Here is a 17,607-nt window from a genome sequence, read left to right on the forward strand (position 1 = left end):
GTTAAGTGAATCACTGCAATTGATAAGTTAGTAGCCCAGTTGTTAAGTGAATCTGGCTTCCCCATTGACTTTGCTTGTGAGAAGATTGCAAAATATGATCACATGACCTTGGGACACAGCAACGGTCATAAATATGAATCTGCTGCCAAGCATCTGAATTTTGATCACATGGTCATGGGGATGCTGTAAAGGTGGTAACTGAAAAATGGTTGTAAGTCACATTTTTCAGTGCCATTGTAACTTTGAATGGTCTCTAAATGAACTGTTGTAAATCGAGGACTATCTGTATACCACAAATATTGCAGGATATGACTGCTGATTCCTACCTGTTCACATCCATTTCTCTAGGTGTCCCCAGAAGAAAGGCTTGCATTTTCTCTTCTTTTTTAAGCATAGATTTGCTTGGTTGTCTAAATCTCTTGACTTAAAAACACATTTTCTCCAAATTCTACTGGTAAATCGTGACGGTGCTCTGTGTTTTCTCCCTCAGTTGGTCTCTAGGAATCTGACTGCTACAGTTAGCAAAGAGCAGCCAGTCGCCCGGTGGTCAGCAGCTCAGAAGGAGATGAACGTCTAAAAACCAGAGATCAGGGATCAAGCTCCAATTAATTTGAGGGACAAGTGGACAAAGGATTGGTGTCTTCCTCACAATTACCATTAAACAACCAGATAGACATTTGAGACTTAACACAAGGAATCCTTCATATTATCGCTGTTTGCAGAAATCTAATAAACTATCCTGGTTTTCAAACAATTTGAAAATAAGCCTCTCTGATGGTTTAGTTTTATGCTATTTTTTTTCCATTTAATGGCATCCCATGCTTTCTCCCCGTGCGGTACATAAAGTGCTCTTCAGGCGGCCTCTCTGCTGAAGAAACTTCTTTGTAATAATATAATAATAATAATATTTAAATTTATATACCGCCCTTCTCCCGAAGGACTCAGGGCGGTGAACAGCCAGAAGTAAAAAACATCAAATACAAAATATAAAAACAATTTTAAAATGAATTAAACAATTTGGCCCGACAGTTAAAATCCCCCATTAAAAATCCAAATTAAAATACACAATTGAAGAGATTAGGCCAGCCTGACTTGATGAAATAAAAAGGTTTGGGGGGCCTAAACGGCTGGGGATTTGGTAGGACCCTCAATGATATCCCAGGAGGAGACGTGTGATATTCCTCCAGGTGCCGATAAGGAGACCACGGGAGGAGCATCAATATTACGTTTGTTTAGAATCCCTCCCACCCATTAGATCGCCACCATGTGCTCCAGTCAACTGATTCCGAGCGATGGATATAAAGCTGTGGTCAACCAGCTTCTCTGCAGAGCTTCGACCTTTTGACAAGAGAGGCTGGCAACCACTTCCAGGTACGGCGAACTTCCATCTCTCGTGGTAAGCAGTCTGGACTGTGGCTGCGTCCTAGTCCATGGATGGGAGCCACAGCCTGGGAACAGACTAGACTTTCTGGCGGTGGGTCAGTTCTCTCCCTTTGGGAGAATGTCTGAAAGGAGCTCCAGAGGAAGGCAGGGATGGGCAGAAGGATGATTATGACGGGGAGATGAAGGCAGACTCCTGCTCCCCAACTTCATCATCACCTACCTTAGGATGGGGGTGGGGGGAAAGAATTATCTGGAGGGCTCTCAACGATAGAACAAGAGCAACTCGAGTGATCTTTAGGCAGCTGCAAGGGGGGAACCTGAAATGCTGTGGGTCAGAAAGCACTCGCCAGATTGGAAAGACCCCATAGATCAGAGAGCTCTCCTGTATCATACCGTACAAGATTTGCTACCTCATTGTCAGTCCCTGCTCTGGTTCTCTTGCAACTCTTCTGGGTCATTGTTAAAAGGTGTCCTGACTGTTGAGTGTGGGGAGAGGGAAGGGAGGAAAGGAAGAGGGGCGGAAGAAAGAAAAAAAGAAAAAATTCTACAGTGCTATTGCTCTTGTCACTAGCCAGCTAGGAAATCATCCCTGAGTCAGGCATGGCATGGCAGCAGGAATGGGGACCAACTTCTCTTAAGTTGACCGAACTGTCCACTCGGGCAGCCCTACCTGCACCCCCAAGATGGAAGTTGGCCTTGCCACCACCTGCTAAGCCTCTGGTGTTTCAGGGTTTGAAACAAAGGCAAGGAAGCATGAGCTTGTCCTTCTCTCCCAGATGAAGATGCCGGGTTGAAAGGAAGAACCTTAACCCTTCGAACTGTGCAAAACTTAAGTGTTTAATCCTTAAATATGGGAAGATGGGGGAGGGGGAGGGATAGGAACTAAGCACAGCCCTTCTCGTAGCAGCAGAAGAGCCAGCTCTCTCAACCCCAGAGAGGCCACAGGAGAGAAAACTCAACCTCTGTAGGATGCCTCTCCTGGCATAGGTGCCCTCCAGAGCTGGCCTGATGGGGGTGAGGCTGCCGCAGCTTTGGTGAGAACCCCAATCTGGGACAGAGAAGGAGGCTGCATTCCCCAGGGACAATTAAGCAGCTGAATCTTGCAGAGATAAAGCCATGGAAAGACTTGCCCAGTTCTAGCCTAACTATGAATAGCTGAATTAGACCTTAAAGGTAAGTAAAGGTTCCCCTCACACATATGTGCTAGTCGTTCCCGACTCTAGGGGGCAGTGCTCATTTCTGTTTCAAAGCCGAAGAGCCAGCACTGTCCGAAGACATCTCCGTGATCATGTGGCCGGCATGATTCAACGCCAAAGGTGCACGGAATGCTGTTTTCTTCCCACCAAAGGTGGCCCCTATTTTTCTACTTGCGTTTTTACATGCTTTCGAACTGCTAGGTGGCAGAAGCTGGGACAAGGAACAGGAGCTCACCCTGTTACGCGGCACTAGGGATTTGAATCGCTAAACTGCCGACCTTTCAATCGACAAGCTCAGCGTCTTAGCCACTGAGCCACCGCATCCCTTGAATTAGACCTTAGCCAAGAACAAAATCCAACTTTGGAAAGAAAGTAAAATCAACCTTTAGTTCTAGATGGAAACAAGCTTATTGGGCAAAGTTGGTGAGAACAGGAGGCTGCGTTAATTGGGGGGAGAAGGGAGGGAGAGAGAGAGTACTAGGACACCTCATAGGAACAAGACATCCTCAGAGGCAGGAAGGGCAGCATTTGGACAGGCAGAGAGGTTATTAACTAGCATAACATAGTCCTCCCCCATCATTACTAAATTGCTTGAAATCGGGAGCAAACAAGCCAGGTTCCATCGACTCCCCTTCTATTAGACCTGGCAGAGGCATCCTGGAGCTGAGTAGACCTGAGTTTGCAAGCCCCCACTAGAGACCCTGCCCCAGAATGGGAGGGGACTGTGCATATGTCTGATCTCCTGCAAGGGGTAAGAAGGGGCCGTGTTCCTGCCACTGAAAGAGAGAGCAAGTGATCCAGCCATATGGTGATAGCAAAACGTTTGTTGCCCTGAGTTACCTATCAAGTAATAAAACCAGGATAAAAAATAATTGAATGAATAAATAAATAAATAAATAAAATTTGCACCTCCTAGAATACCGAATTTGATCCTCAGTCCTTTATTTAATCAAATTAAATTACTTATTTATCTAAACCATCTTTTCATAGAACATAAAATCATGGGGCTGGAAGGGACTTTGGAGGCCTTCCAGCCCCCTGCTCAAGACAGGAGATCTTATTTCATCCCGGTCAAACGGTTGTCCAGTCTAGTTTTGATAACGTCGTCCAGTGATGAAGCCCCCACAACTCTGGGTGGCTCTTCCTCCTGTCCTTCAAAGCCCCATAACTGCTTTGCTTAGTCTTCTGGATGGGGAAAGGTCCAAATGGACTCAAGCAGAATTGACACCCAAAATAAGGAGAACACCCGAAAGAACTCCCTTCCTAAGTAAAAGGAGAGACACTGCAAATAAAGAGAAATAAATGGTTAGGAAATAAATGATTCCCATGAAGGAGCTTAAACTTCTAGGACCAGATTTATTCTGCTTAAAAACCCCTTTTTAGGATCCTTAAGAAATCCTGGAGGCAGGAATGGAGCCGGAGGACCAGAGGAAGCCAAATGTTCTGGACTTCAAAAAAGGGAAAATATCTATGTCATTTCAGACTAGCCAAATACCTAATTGTCTGTCTAATGAGCGTGTACCAGTATATTGATCTATACAGTGTGGCTGTAGTATTATTATTTATCCTTTTTATTCTTTACTTCCCCTTTTTCAATAATGGTATTATTATCCCTTTTATTCATTAAACATGAAATTCACTCAACTGAACATTTAAAAATGTGTCACAAATACCACTGACTGGTGCTAATGATATTATTATTATTATTATTATTATTATTATTATTATTATTATTATTATTATTATTATTATTATTTAATTTTTAGTGAGATTCACAGCCTTTGAGGTTGGTTAATAGCTCAGCAGTTCGAGTCCTAACCAAGGACCTAGGAACTGTTAAGATATGGTCGGAGGATGTAAGCTGTTCCGAGTAAGGTGGTTTTTGTAGAGTCAAAATGTTCAAGTTCGGCAAATTTAGAATTTCTAAATAGCGGGGTAGCCCTTTGGGTATTGCTCCAAGGGCTCCAATTATAATCGGGACAACACACGATTTCTTTTTCCACATAATATTAATAATAATAGTATTATTAATAATAATAGTATTTATTATTAATTTATTATTATTAATAATTATTAATATTATTAAATAATAATAATAATAATAATAATAATAATAATAATAATAATAATAATAATAATAATAATAATAATAATAATAATAAAATTTGATTCACAGTTTGGGACTGGTAAAAACTTAACAATTCAAGTCCAAACCAAGGGCCTAAGAGCTGTTAAGGTAACGTCTGAGTATATAGGCAGGTCCGAGTAAGGCGGGTATTTTTTGCAAAGTCAGGATATTCAGGTCTGAGAAGTTCAGAATTTCCACATATCCTTTGGGTGTTGCTCCAAGGGCTCCTATTACTATTGGTATATAAATGTCGGCTGTCGGCCCCTAGGGGGAGAGCCTTCTCTGTGGGGGCACCGACGATCTGGAATGAGCTCCCCCCAGAGATACGGAGGATTCCGGATCTACGCACCTTCCGCCGCGAGTTGAAGACGCTTTTATTTCATCAAGCTGGCCTCGCCTAAATCTTCTCCATTTTAAGTGTAAATTCTAAATTTTTAATGTATTTTAAAATATGGGTATCTTAAATTATGGGTATTAATTCAGCCAAATTTATTTAATTCATTTTATTCGATTTTAAATTTTGTATATCTATGTGTTTTATCTCATGGCTGTGCACCGCCCTGAGTCCTTCGGGAGTAGGGCGGTATAGAAATTCAATAAATAATAATAATAATAATAATAATAATAATAATAATAATAATAATAATAATAATAATAATAATAATAATAATACCCATGGGTTTCTCCCTCCACAATTGCTCAACTTCAATTTGCAGATCATGGTATTTTGTTATTTTTTCTAGTTGTATCTTTTTAATTTGTGCATCACCTGGTATTGCAACATCAATGAACCAGACTTTTTCCTTTTCCACAATAGTGATGTCAGGTGTGTTGTGGGCCAGATGTCTGTTTGTTTGGATTCAAAAGTCCCACATTGTTATTATTTTCTCTGATGCTTTGCAAGTACACTGAGTGCTTCTGTACCAGGGACAAATTCCTTGCGTGTCTAATTACATTTGGTCAAATAAAGTATTCAATTCAATTCAACTCAAACGGAGTTAAACTCTGGAACAGTTTAACAAGCGGTCAGTTTGTGAGCATTTAGAAAATAATTACTTGCTTGGCAGGAGAAGAATGGATTCATCAAGGTCAAGCATTCCCTTTTTTTGGCAAAGTGGCCAATTTATTACTTGCATTATTGGCAGGCAACAACAACAGCCTGACAAACTGACCAGTAAAAGCTGTTTGAGAGTGTGGCTGTCTCTCGCTCGCTCGCTGGGGTTGTTTAACCAAGGCCTGAGGCTCAGTCCTTGATGCCTGCGCTGGGCAAGGAGGAACTACAGCATCTCCAGTCTTTGCTTCTATCATTCAGAGCCAGTTCGATGCATCAAAATGCAGATTCTTCCCCTTTCACTCCACTGACTATGAAGCAATGGCAAGATGGTCCCATGGCTTGCCATTGGGGGGGGGCTGGATTACAGGGCTCCCATGTCTCTCACTTGAACCCTGTGGTGCTCCTGTTATGCAATCCTTCAACAGCCAAACAGGAAGCATGAAGTAGAATACATCACACCAATCCTTTAAGTTTTAAGGCATCCCCATAACTGTCTGACCCATCGATTCAGTTGAAATGGCGCTCATCAATCCCTCAAACCCTAAATGGCTTGAGATACAGCACTTAAGAATGGTCTCCCTCCCGAGACAGCCTGTGAATTGTGATCTGCTACCCAAAGCATGCTTGGGTTCCATCCCGTAGGCCTGATGCATGTGGGAGTGAGCTTGGGGGGCAGGGGAAGAGCTGCAGCCAGAGCAGAGGCAGCTTAGCCTGGAAAGTGGGTGTGGAACGAGGGTGTCGTCCCCACCCCCCGTTTCTTGGACTATAAAGATGCCGGGGAAGGGATGAACTTTCAGACTTGCAAGATTCTGTTAATGTAACTTTACAATAGAACAGAAACGGTTAATCTAGCTGTGCTTCTTGTCAGGACTACCTTGCAAAGGTGACATCAGTCTTGCAAGCCTGAAAGAACATTCCCCCCCCCCGTCGCCTCTGCAGCCCACCACCCTCACTCCCCCCTTTAGTGGAAAACCCTGGAGAGTTGCAACCAATCCCCAGGCAGTCTCGCTTCAAATGTAAGGTGTTGTTATTTGCTGGCTAAAATAACTCTGGGGCCAGAATGTCAATGAAGATACTGTTTTCATGGGAACATCTTATTTAATTAGTTTTTATTATCTTTTATGGGATATAGATGTAGGTATAGATATTTTTCTGCACTGCTGTTCACATCCTTTGGGAGGCACAGCTGCTCTTCTAATAGGTCAATTAGCCTGCATTAGTCCCAGCTATGACGCACACAGGGGCCCTTTTGAAGGAAAACAAGCATGCCCCCCTCCAATTGTCTGCATTTAATTTGGGGCAGGTGATGTATGCCCTCCAATGGAGATGTGCACCTCAGACATCTGAACAGCACAGGGAAGTGAATATTTATTTATTGGTTCGATTTATATGCCGCCCTTCTCCAGAGACTCAGGGCGGCTTACAATGCGTTAAGCAATAGCCTTCATACTATTACAATATGTTGTCCTTGGAATTAAATATCATGCCTGTATCTCACAATAAGGCCCCGAGTGTGTCAGAAATGACAGAAAAAGTATACTGATCATAGAATTCCAGAATGATAGAACTGGAAGGCACTGTGAAGATTTCCTATCCAATCCCCCTCACAGAGCAGGAATCTCAGACGAAGGCTTGTCTGGTCTCCTGGAAAGTCTGAATAGGTACAGCCTGCCACTCCCAGTGCTGCAGGTAGCCAGACTTATCTTGGACTGTTGCATGATGCAGGTTGGTGAAATGTGCTTTTTAAAGTGAAAATAATATACAGCATCCATTTCTGTTTTTTGAGTAATTGAAAATCACCTGCTGTGGCAGAGTAATGAGGAGGGAGATGGGTAGAAGGACAACGTTGGGAAGGGTCTTGAATGTGTGTTTGTGCAGTGATGGATGGAGACCATGAGGTGGCAAGCTCAGCTTTCTGCTCGACTGTCACTTAGTGGCTCTAGGTGGGTCTCCCACAACCCCTGAACTCTTCCCCATCCACTTGGCCTGCAGGTGACTTGCAGGGATCATGTTGAGGCAACTGCTGCTGTCCTTGGGAGTCCTACAGGTGACCCTTGCCTTCCTGGCTTCTGGCCATGGCCATCTGGACGAGAGGGGACCCGTCCTGGAAGAGACAGGCAGGCCCAGTTCCCCAGGCCTTGAGATGCTCAAGGAGGTCCACATCCCAGGTAAGTGGGGTGGGAAGTCTTCTCCATGCAGCTTCCAGATGTTTCCATGTTTGGTTGTTGGTCAATAGAAAAAGTTGATAAAAATGACAGGATTCATTCTTAGAAAGAAGAGAATTTCCTGTATACTCCCACACCTTCCCATACCGGATAGTTTTCGCTTGGTGGCTATTTTGATTTTGTTAGCCAAAAATTGTTGTGTTTGTGTGACTGAATGATTATCGAATAGCTTACAGTAGATTGTAAAATACATCTACTCCGTCCCAAATGAACAGCACCCACCTGCCCTTGGTCTTCTAGCTAACAGAGCAGAGTCTTCCTGTTGATCAGCAGAGAAACACATCTTTGATAGGCCTGGAGAGACTCCAGGCCTTGCACACACGCATACACATGCACGCACAGTGCGTGTGTGCTCACTTGACAGTGAGCCGTGCAAGTTCACTGGACGAGCTGTGGCTGGGTCTTTCTTTTTCAGATCAGCCTTTACTGGATCATTGTTGTATTGATTCCTGGAGGAAAGATGGGATATAAATCTAACAAACAAATAAAATAAGTTTATGAGTAAAGACTTAAACTATGAAAGGAACATCATTTACAAAGTCCAGGGCAATTTGATGGGGTTATTTGTATTTGTCACCTCAATTTGTTGCCTAAACCATTAATGGTTGCCTCAGTTATCTGTGGGCAACCTTACTGGTGCAATTTCTCTGGTGTTGCTGCACATTGTGTCCAGCTCCACCAGTGAATGAGAGAGAAGTATCCAAGTATACAACCAATGAGATATTTAAGCAACCTCATTCCTTCCAATAGTGGAAAGACACAGAGATTTAAAGACAAGACTATATTAAAGTTTCAGGCTAAAGCATTAGAACCACACATTAAGTTCCATTTAAGAAGATTTATTGCTCACCTCTGTGTGCAAGAATCTGGTCAATGGAATTCAAGGAAGAAGGGAGGGGTAGACTTTGATTGTTTGTGGTAACTTAACTACTTCAGACTGATTCCTCTCTTGACTCCAGCCCCCTCCCCCCCCAGTTCTGCCTCTTCTTCTCCTTCAAAGTGCAGTCATGCCTAGACATTAAGATGATGCAGCACATGAAATTCCAAAGAAGGAATAAAAATAACCATCCCAAAAAATGAAAGACATAAGATAAGAGATAATGGAAATGTCCCTTTTACCACACGATTCACTACACTTCTTCATGTCTTTCCACCTTTGCAAATAATTCTTACTTCCTTGGAAGTTTGAATGGATCAATAGGAAAACCAAAAATGTGGTGATTGCATGACATTGATGAGATCTCCAATAAATGAAAATAGATAAATCAGTATAAGAATTGATGGAAGCAAGAATTATTTGCAAAGGGAGAAAAGTCCTGTTTATTGATTTATCAAATTTATATGGCTGTCCATCTCACAAGAAGTGACTCTAGGCAATGTTTAGCAAAAAAGTAAACAAAACCATAAACATGTCATGACAGTCTTATTAAAAAAAAAAGAACAGATCGACTAATTGAAGAGATTCAATCAGCAATGGAGCCATCTCTAGCAGTCCTCTAAGCTCCTCCACCAGGCTGGATGACAAAACCAGGCATTGGGGGATTTTGGTAAATAAGGAGGGATGGAGCTGAGCTCACTTCAGAGAAGAGAGCGAAGAAGGCCTGCCCAGAGATGGGACCTTCTGGATGTCTCACTTGCTCAATGTCATGGGATGAGATGTAATCAGGAAGAGGCATCCTTCAAATAACTGGTCCCCATGCCATTAAAGGTCAAAGCATGCCCCTTGACCCAGTGTGGCAACCGGTGCAGCTGATGGAGCAGAGTTGTACTGTGCTAACTGAGGAACACACATCCAGTCACTCTCTAGGCTGCTGCATTGTGGCCAGCTGAAGTTCCTGGAAACTCTTCATCCCATGCAGAGCACATTACAGTCACCCAATTGGGAGGTGATTAGGGCATGAGTGACAGTGAGCAGAACCTGCCAACCTAGGACGAGTTGCAAGTGGTGCATATGAAGCTGTGCAATGGTGCTCCGAACCACAGTTCCCCCTGCTCTATGAGTCATGAGTCCAGGAGGAACCCCAAATTGCACACTGGGGCTGTCTGGGGCACTGCAACTCCATCTAGCACCACAGATAGGATAGTCCTAGAACCCTTAATCATCTTTGTCCTCTATTATCTTCTAATAGTCAAATTTCAGTCACATGGAAAAAGCAACCAAACATGACCAGAAATAATCATCAGCATTCAGACCTGTTTAAAAAAAAAACTATTAAACATCCCCCCCAAAAAATATATATCTAACATCTGTCTTCTCATACTGATTCCTCTATTCCTCATTCATCTACTAATATTTTAAAGAAAATATACTGCAGCAACCGAACAGGATCCAGAACTGTTTCTACTGCAGAAACGGTGTCAGAGACACTAATCTTAAATGCCAGCAGTGGCAGAAACAGCTAAGTCTAAAACTGCTCTGAAAGCCTAAGTTATGGTCCGTATCTTAGTCATTTAGGTGCCAGGAAATTAGTTGGGCTCCACCATAGGGTTACAGCACCATGGCATCCCTTGCCTGCTCATTCTTCGCTCCACTCTTCACAGCGCAGAAAAATTCTCCACTGCTATGTAAAACTGGTTTAGTTTTATGTTTATCCACATGGTGGGAAGCATGCAGTGAGGTATTCCAAGGGTCTTGTTTGGGGGCCAGTGCTCTTCAACATCTTCATAAATGATCTAGACAAGGGGATAGGAGGAGGACAGATTCAAGATTCAGAAGGATCTTGTCAGACTCAAACAATGAGCTCTCTCCAAAAAGAAGCGGTTCAGTGGTGGTAGAAGTAAGGTCATAGGCAGGGGTGAAATCCAACAGGTTCTGGAGAACTGGTAGCGGAAATTTTGAGTAGTTCGGAGAACCTGCAAATATCACCTCTGGATTGCCATGCCCACCAAGCCACGCCCACCAAGAACAGGTAGTAAAAAAAATTGGATTTCACCACTGGTCATAGGCAAGAAAAAAAAACAAATGCAGAGTTACAGAATAGGCATGACCTGGTTCCATGCGAGCACAAGTGAGGCAGATCTAGGCGTCCTAATGGACCACCACTTAAGGATGAGCCAGTAGTGTGCTGCAGCTAATGCAAAAAAGCTAATGCAGTCCAAGGCTGCATCAGCAGAGGGATAGTTTCAGGATCATGTGAAGTGACAGTAGCACTTTATACTGCACTGGTAAGATCACGCTTGGAATACTGTGTGTACTTCTGGTCACCACAATAAAAAAAGATGGAGAGTCTCTAGAAAGAGTGCAAAGAACAACAAAGGTGATTAGGGGTCTGAAATATAACCATATCATGAGTAATTGTGGGAACTGAGAAAGTCTAGTCTAACACTAGGGCTGATAGAATAGTCTGAGTAGAGACTCTCTGATAGTCAGAAGAGAAGGGCGGCTTATTTTCCAAAGCACCCGAGGGCATGACAAGAAGTACCAGTAATCGATCGAAACCTATCAAGGAGTGAGCCAAACTAGAACTAAGGAAAAGTTTTCTATCACTGAGAACAGTTAATCAGTGGAATGCTTCCCATTAGAAGTTGTGGGTACTCCATCATTGGAGGTTTTCAAGAAGAGACTGGACAGCCTTTTGTCAGGTGTAGGGTCTCTTGACACAGGCAGGGGATGAACTAGAAGAACCTCCAAGGCCCCTTCCAACCCTAATATTCTATGTTCTATTTAGCAAGAACTAATCCTCATGAGCAACGCCTTCTCTTGCTTAGAACTACTGTTGGAGGTTTGCCAAGAGGGTTATCATCTCTCTCCCAATTTCCTTACATTTAATACCCAATGGACCCTCATGAAGCTCAACAGATAGAACAGAGTTGCCTACATTACCTGGGTGGTAGTTGTTCTCATTGAACTTTTCCCACCCCTACCTGGATCTCTGCTGGAATTGCTTTCAGATCAACCTCTGATGGGAAGGATGCAGATGACTTCTTAAGCATTTGAAGCTAGAGGTTTTAATAGTGTATTGGTTTGTTGGAGAATTATTTGTTAGCCTTATTGATACTGTGGGATTCGTTGTCTAGGTTTTGAAATGAGTACAAGCCAAAACTTATAAAAGAAAACAATGGTAATTTTTATTTTACTACTTTGCAAAGAGAGTGGATCACATACTCGCAGGTACAGTGGACATACCCCAAGCCATCAATATATTTTGTTTATGTTCTTTATATTCACCGTTGCAGGTTTACCTCCCACCTTTTCCTCATTGGCTGAGCCCTCAGGCTGTCACAATCTATCCAAGGCACCTAAAATGAATACATTATTCCCTGCCCCTTATTTACAATTTATCTTTAATAGCTATTGGTTTCTGAGGGTTGTCTCTGATCCAATTACCATGCCAGCAAATTCTAGCTAAAACCAGTTTTGAACATACCTCTCATGCCCTTGTTCCTACTTGCAGCTTTAGGTTTGAGCAACATTTATGAGATTAGGTAAGTACACAGTGTATTCATTTCAAAGACTAGTATGCTCTTCTATAATTTCTGTAAAAACAATAAATTCCTTTCTCCTTTCCCACAATACTATGGGGCTTCTGAAATAGGCCTTAGTCCAGTTTGGTTTCTCAAACCCCTTCAGCTCTTGGAATCTAATTTCACTTTCTTACTTTCTTTCACAGATTTTAAACAAGTGGCTCTGGAAACACCAAGGGTCCAAGATGATCTTGCGCCAGAAGCCAGCATGATGGTAACCTAAATAATTTTTGACTCATTTTTTCTGCTCCTGCAAAAAGCAAATCTCCAAAAAATAACTGCTGATTGTTTTCTGCTTTGATGGATAGGAACTCTGCAGACTCCTCTATAGATGCAAGAGGAGGCTCCTTCCTTTCCAGCCCTGAAAGCTTTTAACCTATAGAAATTTTTGCTATTCCATAACCCATGATTTGCCTGCAGAAGGCCCCATTTTCTCAGGTGTAGCTGAGAAAGAGCTTTCCTTACACTCTGGGGTGCCTTGGCCCAGCTGGGTCCATGGACTGATGGTGTAATCTGGCCACTTATCTTTCTAAACTGGATTTCTTGCAGATGTTTTGCTAATCCATCAGTTAGCAAAGTGATCAACTTTACAGAATGCCTTTCTGTAAAGTTGGAATATCAATTTTTACACAAAGCAATCCTCACAGTTTAGACCAGAGTATGCCATGTTTGGAGGGTCCCCATTGTCTTACAGCAGAAGAAACTTCTTGATAACCAGATTAGTTTGCTGACTGTCCACCTGGAAGAACCCTTATGCAACTTTACATATGGAAGCTCCTTAACAATTGTGTCAAACATCTGGAAATAGGCTGTAAGAAAGTATCTTGACAGCTTCCAAGTGAAATCCCATCCTCAAGTCATCACAGTTGAACTTGTCCACACCAGTTCTCCTTCTTCCCTGTGCTTTAAGGCATGTGGGAGCGCACAGCAACAGTGTTTTAAGCAACTGAATCCTCAAAATGGTTGTCCAATCTTTTGGCGCACCCACAGCTCTGGGATGCAAATTGTTTCGTTGGTTACATTCACTGTCAGGAAGTTTTTCCTTAGTTCCAGGTTGGATTTCTCTTTAACAAGCTTCCACCTATTGTTTCTTGTCCTGCCCTGGGGTGCTTTGGAGAATAAGTCAACCCCACCTCTCTGTGGTCCCTCATGTACCAGAGATGGCTATCATTTCACCCCTATTTCTTCTATTCATTAGACTAGACCTACCTAGTTCCCTCAACCAGTCCTCATACAATTTAACCTGCAGCCTTTTATCATCCTAGTTGCTCTTCTCTGCACTTTTTCTAGGGTCTCAGCATCTTTTTTGTATCATGGTGATGAGAATAGGATGCAGTATTCCAAGTGTGGCTTCGCTGCTACAGTAATAAACAATACTATCACTTCTTGTGATCTTGATACTATCTCTCTTTTTTTTTTGAATTTTTTTTATTTTTATTTCTCATAAACATATTTAAATGTACAGTCTCTTATCCATCATTAATCATTCATCTCGTCTTTTAACTATTATTAATTATTAATTTTTTGGGGCTGTCTTTTTACCATTTCCTCTTTTATTTACAACTCTCCCTCTTCTTCTTCCCTTCTCTTCCTTCTTCTGACCCTTTCTACTTTCTTCATTCCTCCTCTTTCCCTTTCCTACTTCCCCTTCCCTTCCCCCACTCCTCTTCTTCCTTTCCTGTCTCCTGCTCTTCTTTCCCCTCCCCTTTCTTCCTCTCCTTTTCCCTCTTTTCTATCCCTCTCTCTCCTTTCCTCTCTTCTCCCCTTTTCCCCTTTCTCTGCCCCTCTCTCTTTTTCCACTCCCTTGTTGCTTCCACTTTCAATTCAATCTAGAATGGTATCCGAGCAGCCGATTTTCTATTCATATACATCTTCATTTCAATTTATTTGTTTAATAACTACAACTATTTCATCATTCATGTACACTTTTTATAGTTAACACTTTTTCCCTCCCCCCTCCCCCTTTTTCATTTACCTAGCGTCACCTGGGTTTCTATTCTTTTTATTCTTTTTTCTCTTATTTATCTTTTCCCTATCCATTTTATCTCTATACCTTTATTCATGTCTTTTCTAACCAATCATAAAATTTTCCCCATGTCTTGAAATACATCGATTCCTCTTTATCTTTTATTCTCAATGTTAATCTGTTCATTTCTGCACATTCTAAAATTCTCTTTATTATCTTACCTTCTGATGGGATTTTATCAGCTTTCCAATTTTTTGCAAATACTATTCTAGCCGCAATTATTATATGAATAATCAAATATGTATCTTCTTTACTATACTTCTCTGGTAATATTCCCAATAAAAATGTCTCTGGTTTTAGCTCTATACTATCCCTCTGTTGATGCAGCCTAGGACTGTATTGGCCTGTTTGGCAGTTGCACACATTGTTGGCTCATATTTAATTGGTGGTCCATTAGGACTCCTAGGTCCCTCTCAGAGTTGCTATTGTTCAGCCATGGTTATACTGTCCCAGTGCATTTGTTTTTTCTTACCTAAGTGCAGGACCTTTTCTCTCTACTGAATTACATTTTAACAGAATAACATACGGTAGTTGGAAGCGAGCTTGGAGGTCTTCAATTCAATGTCCTGCTCAAGCAGGAGACTCTATACATTTCAGACAAAACCTTCTTCTTCAAAACCTCCAGTGATGCAGCAACCACAACTTCTGAAGGCAACTAATTTATTATTCTGTCAGGAAATTTCTCCATTGTTTCTTGTCCTGCCTTCAGATGCTTCGTAGAATTGGTTGAGCTATTATATCTTATCAGCTAGGCCCTATGCCAGCGGTGAAATCCACTTATCTTCGCTACTGGTTCGGGAACAGGAGTGTGCACGTACCTCTCCTGCGCATGTGCAGAGGGTAAAAGAGTGATGACTTGATGACGTGTTGGTGGGTGGGCGCAGCCTCCCACCACCGGCGCTACTGGTTCGCGCGAGCTGGAAAGATCCAGCCAGATTTCACCAATGCCCTATGCTCAAGTCTGGCAAGATCCTTCTGAATCTTGAATCTATCCTCCTCCTATCCCCTTTTCTAGATCATTTATGAAGATGTTGAAGAGCACTGGCCCCCAGACAGAACCTTGGGTTAGCTCACTGCATGCTTCCCTCCATGTGTATAAACATAAAAATAAACTACATTGGTGTATTTTTATTCAAGCTTTGCATACCAGTTAAGAGTTTTTCTGCCTATATGTGAAGAGTGGAGCGAAGAATGAGCAGGCAAGGATGCCTGCTCATGGTGTTCTAACCCTTCTAACCCAACTAATCTCCTGGCACCTAAATGACTAAGATACGGACCATAACTTAGGCTTTCAGAGCAGTTTTAGACTCAGCTGTTTCTGCCACTGCTGGCATTTAAGATTAGTGTCTCTGACACCGTTTCTGCAGTAGAAACAGTTCTGGATCCTGTTCGGTTGCTGCAGTATATTTTCTTTAAAATATTAGTAGATGAGTTTAAGGCTTACTTTTAGCTGTGTTTTTCATGGCTGTGTCTTATTCAAAACATTAATAAGTTGGTAAAAATATGGGCTGATCAATTCTCCTCCTGGGAAGCTGCATTACTGGTGGCAGCTATAGGAAACTCAGGTTTGCCCACTGGTGGCTAACCAGGCCATGCGCCCCTCTTAGAGACCCATTCATAATCTATAAACAAGACTTGGCGATTCAATAATAAACCCTAATTCAAAAAAGCCCCCAACTATTTTTCTAGTTAATGCCTTCACTCGTTTTAAAACGTACATATTAAACTGCCATACATACAAGCATGGTTTTCTCTCCTTAGCAAAAAGCAACTTTGCATTTTTAATGTATTTTCCAGGTACTTTCATTTTAGAACTCCTCAGACCTGTGTTAAATGTTGCCCCACTGTGAGCCTCTTTGTGGTGTCCTTGCAGATGATGTCAGCAGCACTTGAGGCCCAGGAGCGGGAAGGGCGTTCCCCGCGGAGATGTGTCCGTGTCCAGGAATCCTGCCTTGGGCACAAACTGCCATGCTGTGACCCGTGTGCCACTTGTTACTGCCGCTTTTTCAACGCTAACTGCTTCTGCAAGAAATTCAGCAGCACTTTCCCCTGTAGCAGGAACTAGCTTGCATTATGCAGGCTGCCATTTACTGATCTTGAATAGATGTGAGGTCCATATATATTCCTTTTACATTCCAATAAATCACCTATGAAAAAGAACTCATGAAATGTGACCTTTTTTTTCATTAATTATGTTAAGTAAAACCAGAAAGCCAAAAGCACTTTAGCTTTAGCTTCAACCGTTTAGGATCTCTAAGCTTTCACCCAACCTCAACCGAAACAGGAGTGTTAACAGGGTCCCCAACTTCTCATCTTATTTCCACCATTGCCATAATCTGACTTTTACCTTATTGCTCAAACCTATCCCTACTTTCCATGGATTTCTCTTTTCCAGAATATGGTGTTCAGAATCTTTTATTTACAAAAATATCCTTTTGCCTCAACTCAGGAGGCAGGAGCCAAACTATCTCTGGTCTCTTCTAATGGGAGCACTATTCCCTATTCTCCAAACCAGAACTAAAAAACATAGAGAGGTGACTCAAAAACAGATCTCATACATGTGAAAAATATGGTAACACCCATGAGAATGGCGAATAGTACAAAGAGAATAAAAAACAAATATAAACATTACTCAAAAGAGTGTCTCTGGAGAACTTGTCCTAGGTATACTATAGGTAGTCCTTGACTTACGACAATTGAGGCAAAATTTATGTTGCTAAATGAGAAATTTGTGCCCCATTTTATGGCATTTGTTGCCACATTTATTAAGTGAATCACTGCAGTTGTTAAATCAGTAACAGCATTGTTAAGTGACTCTGGCTTTCCCATTGACTTTGCTTGCCAGGTCACAAAAAGTGTGATCTGTCCCCGTCCACACACACACACAAACACAGCCAGCCGAGGGTTAAGGAAGCACTTGGAACACACCCAGCTCTTTATCTCCAACTTGGCAGCGATATACACACCGTCTGCCAAGTGCTTTTATTTCCACAGAAAACAGAAAGATAAATACTCAGCTTCCAAACGTCCAACAACAATAAATATTCCTCCCAGTAGTTCCGAACGAGGCTTTAGTGACTATCCAAGGTTAGTTTTGTTCGTCACAGGGATCACTGGCCACCACCCTCTAT

At 42.2% G+C, this 17,607-nt stretch overlaps 1 protein-coding gene across 1 annotated transcript; it reads left to right on the forward strand.

Moving 5' to 3' along the window:
• The first annotated feature begins 7,380 nt into the window (after nucleotides 1-7,380).
• On the forward strand, nucleotides 7,381-16,636 carry AGRP (agouti related neuropeptide). The gene is made up of 4 exons (XM_034425631.2): nucleotides 7,381-7,486; nucleotides 7,754-7,929; nucleotides 12,597-12,664; nucleotides 16,350-16,636. The coding sequence occupies exons 2-4, from the start codon at nucleotides 7,770-7,772 to the stop codon at nucleotides 16,539-16,541; spliced, it is 420 nt and encodes a 139-aa protein (XP_034281522.1). The 5' UTR covers nucleotides 7,381-7,486; nucleotides 7,754-7,769; the 3' UTR covers nucleotides 16,542-16,636.
• The last annotated feature ends 971 nt before the right edge of the window (nucleotides 16,637-17,607 follow it).

This window comes from Pantherophis guttatus, chromosome 11 (genome assembly GCF_059756535.1).
Source record: "Pantherophis guttatus breed Tessera chromosome 11, ASM5975653v1, whole genome shotgun sequence".
Classification (NCBI taxonomy): domain Eukaryota; kingdom Metazoa; phylum Chordata; class Lepidosauria; order Squamata; family Colubridae; genus Pantherophis; species Pantherophis guttatus.

What these genes read in the sequence shown, in the direction of transcription:
- AGRP (XM_034425631.2), top strand. Translation starts at nt 7,770, where the DNA reads ATGTTGAGGCAACTGCTGCTGTCCTTGGGAGTCCTACAGGTGACCCTT. An exon ending in CAAGGAGGTCCACATCCCAG is followed by an intron (nt 7,930 to 12,596) that starts GTAAGTGGGGTG and finishes TTTCTTTCACAG; the next exon opens with ATTTTAAACAAGTGGCTCTG. An exon ending in CGCCAGAAGCCAGCATGATG is followed by an intron (nt 12,665 to 16,349) that starts GTAACCTAAATA and finishes GTGTCCTTGCAG; the next exon opens with ATGATGTCAGCAGCACTTGA.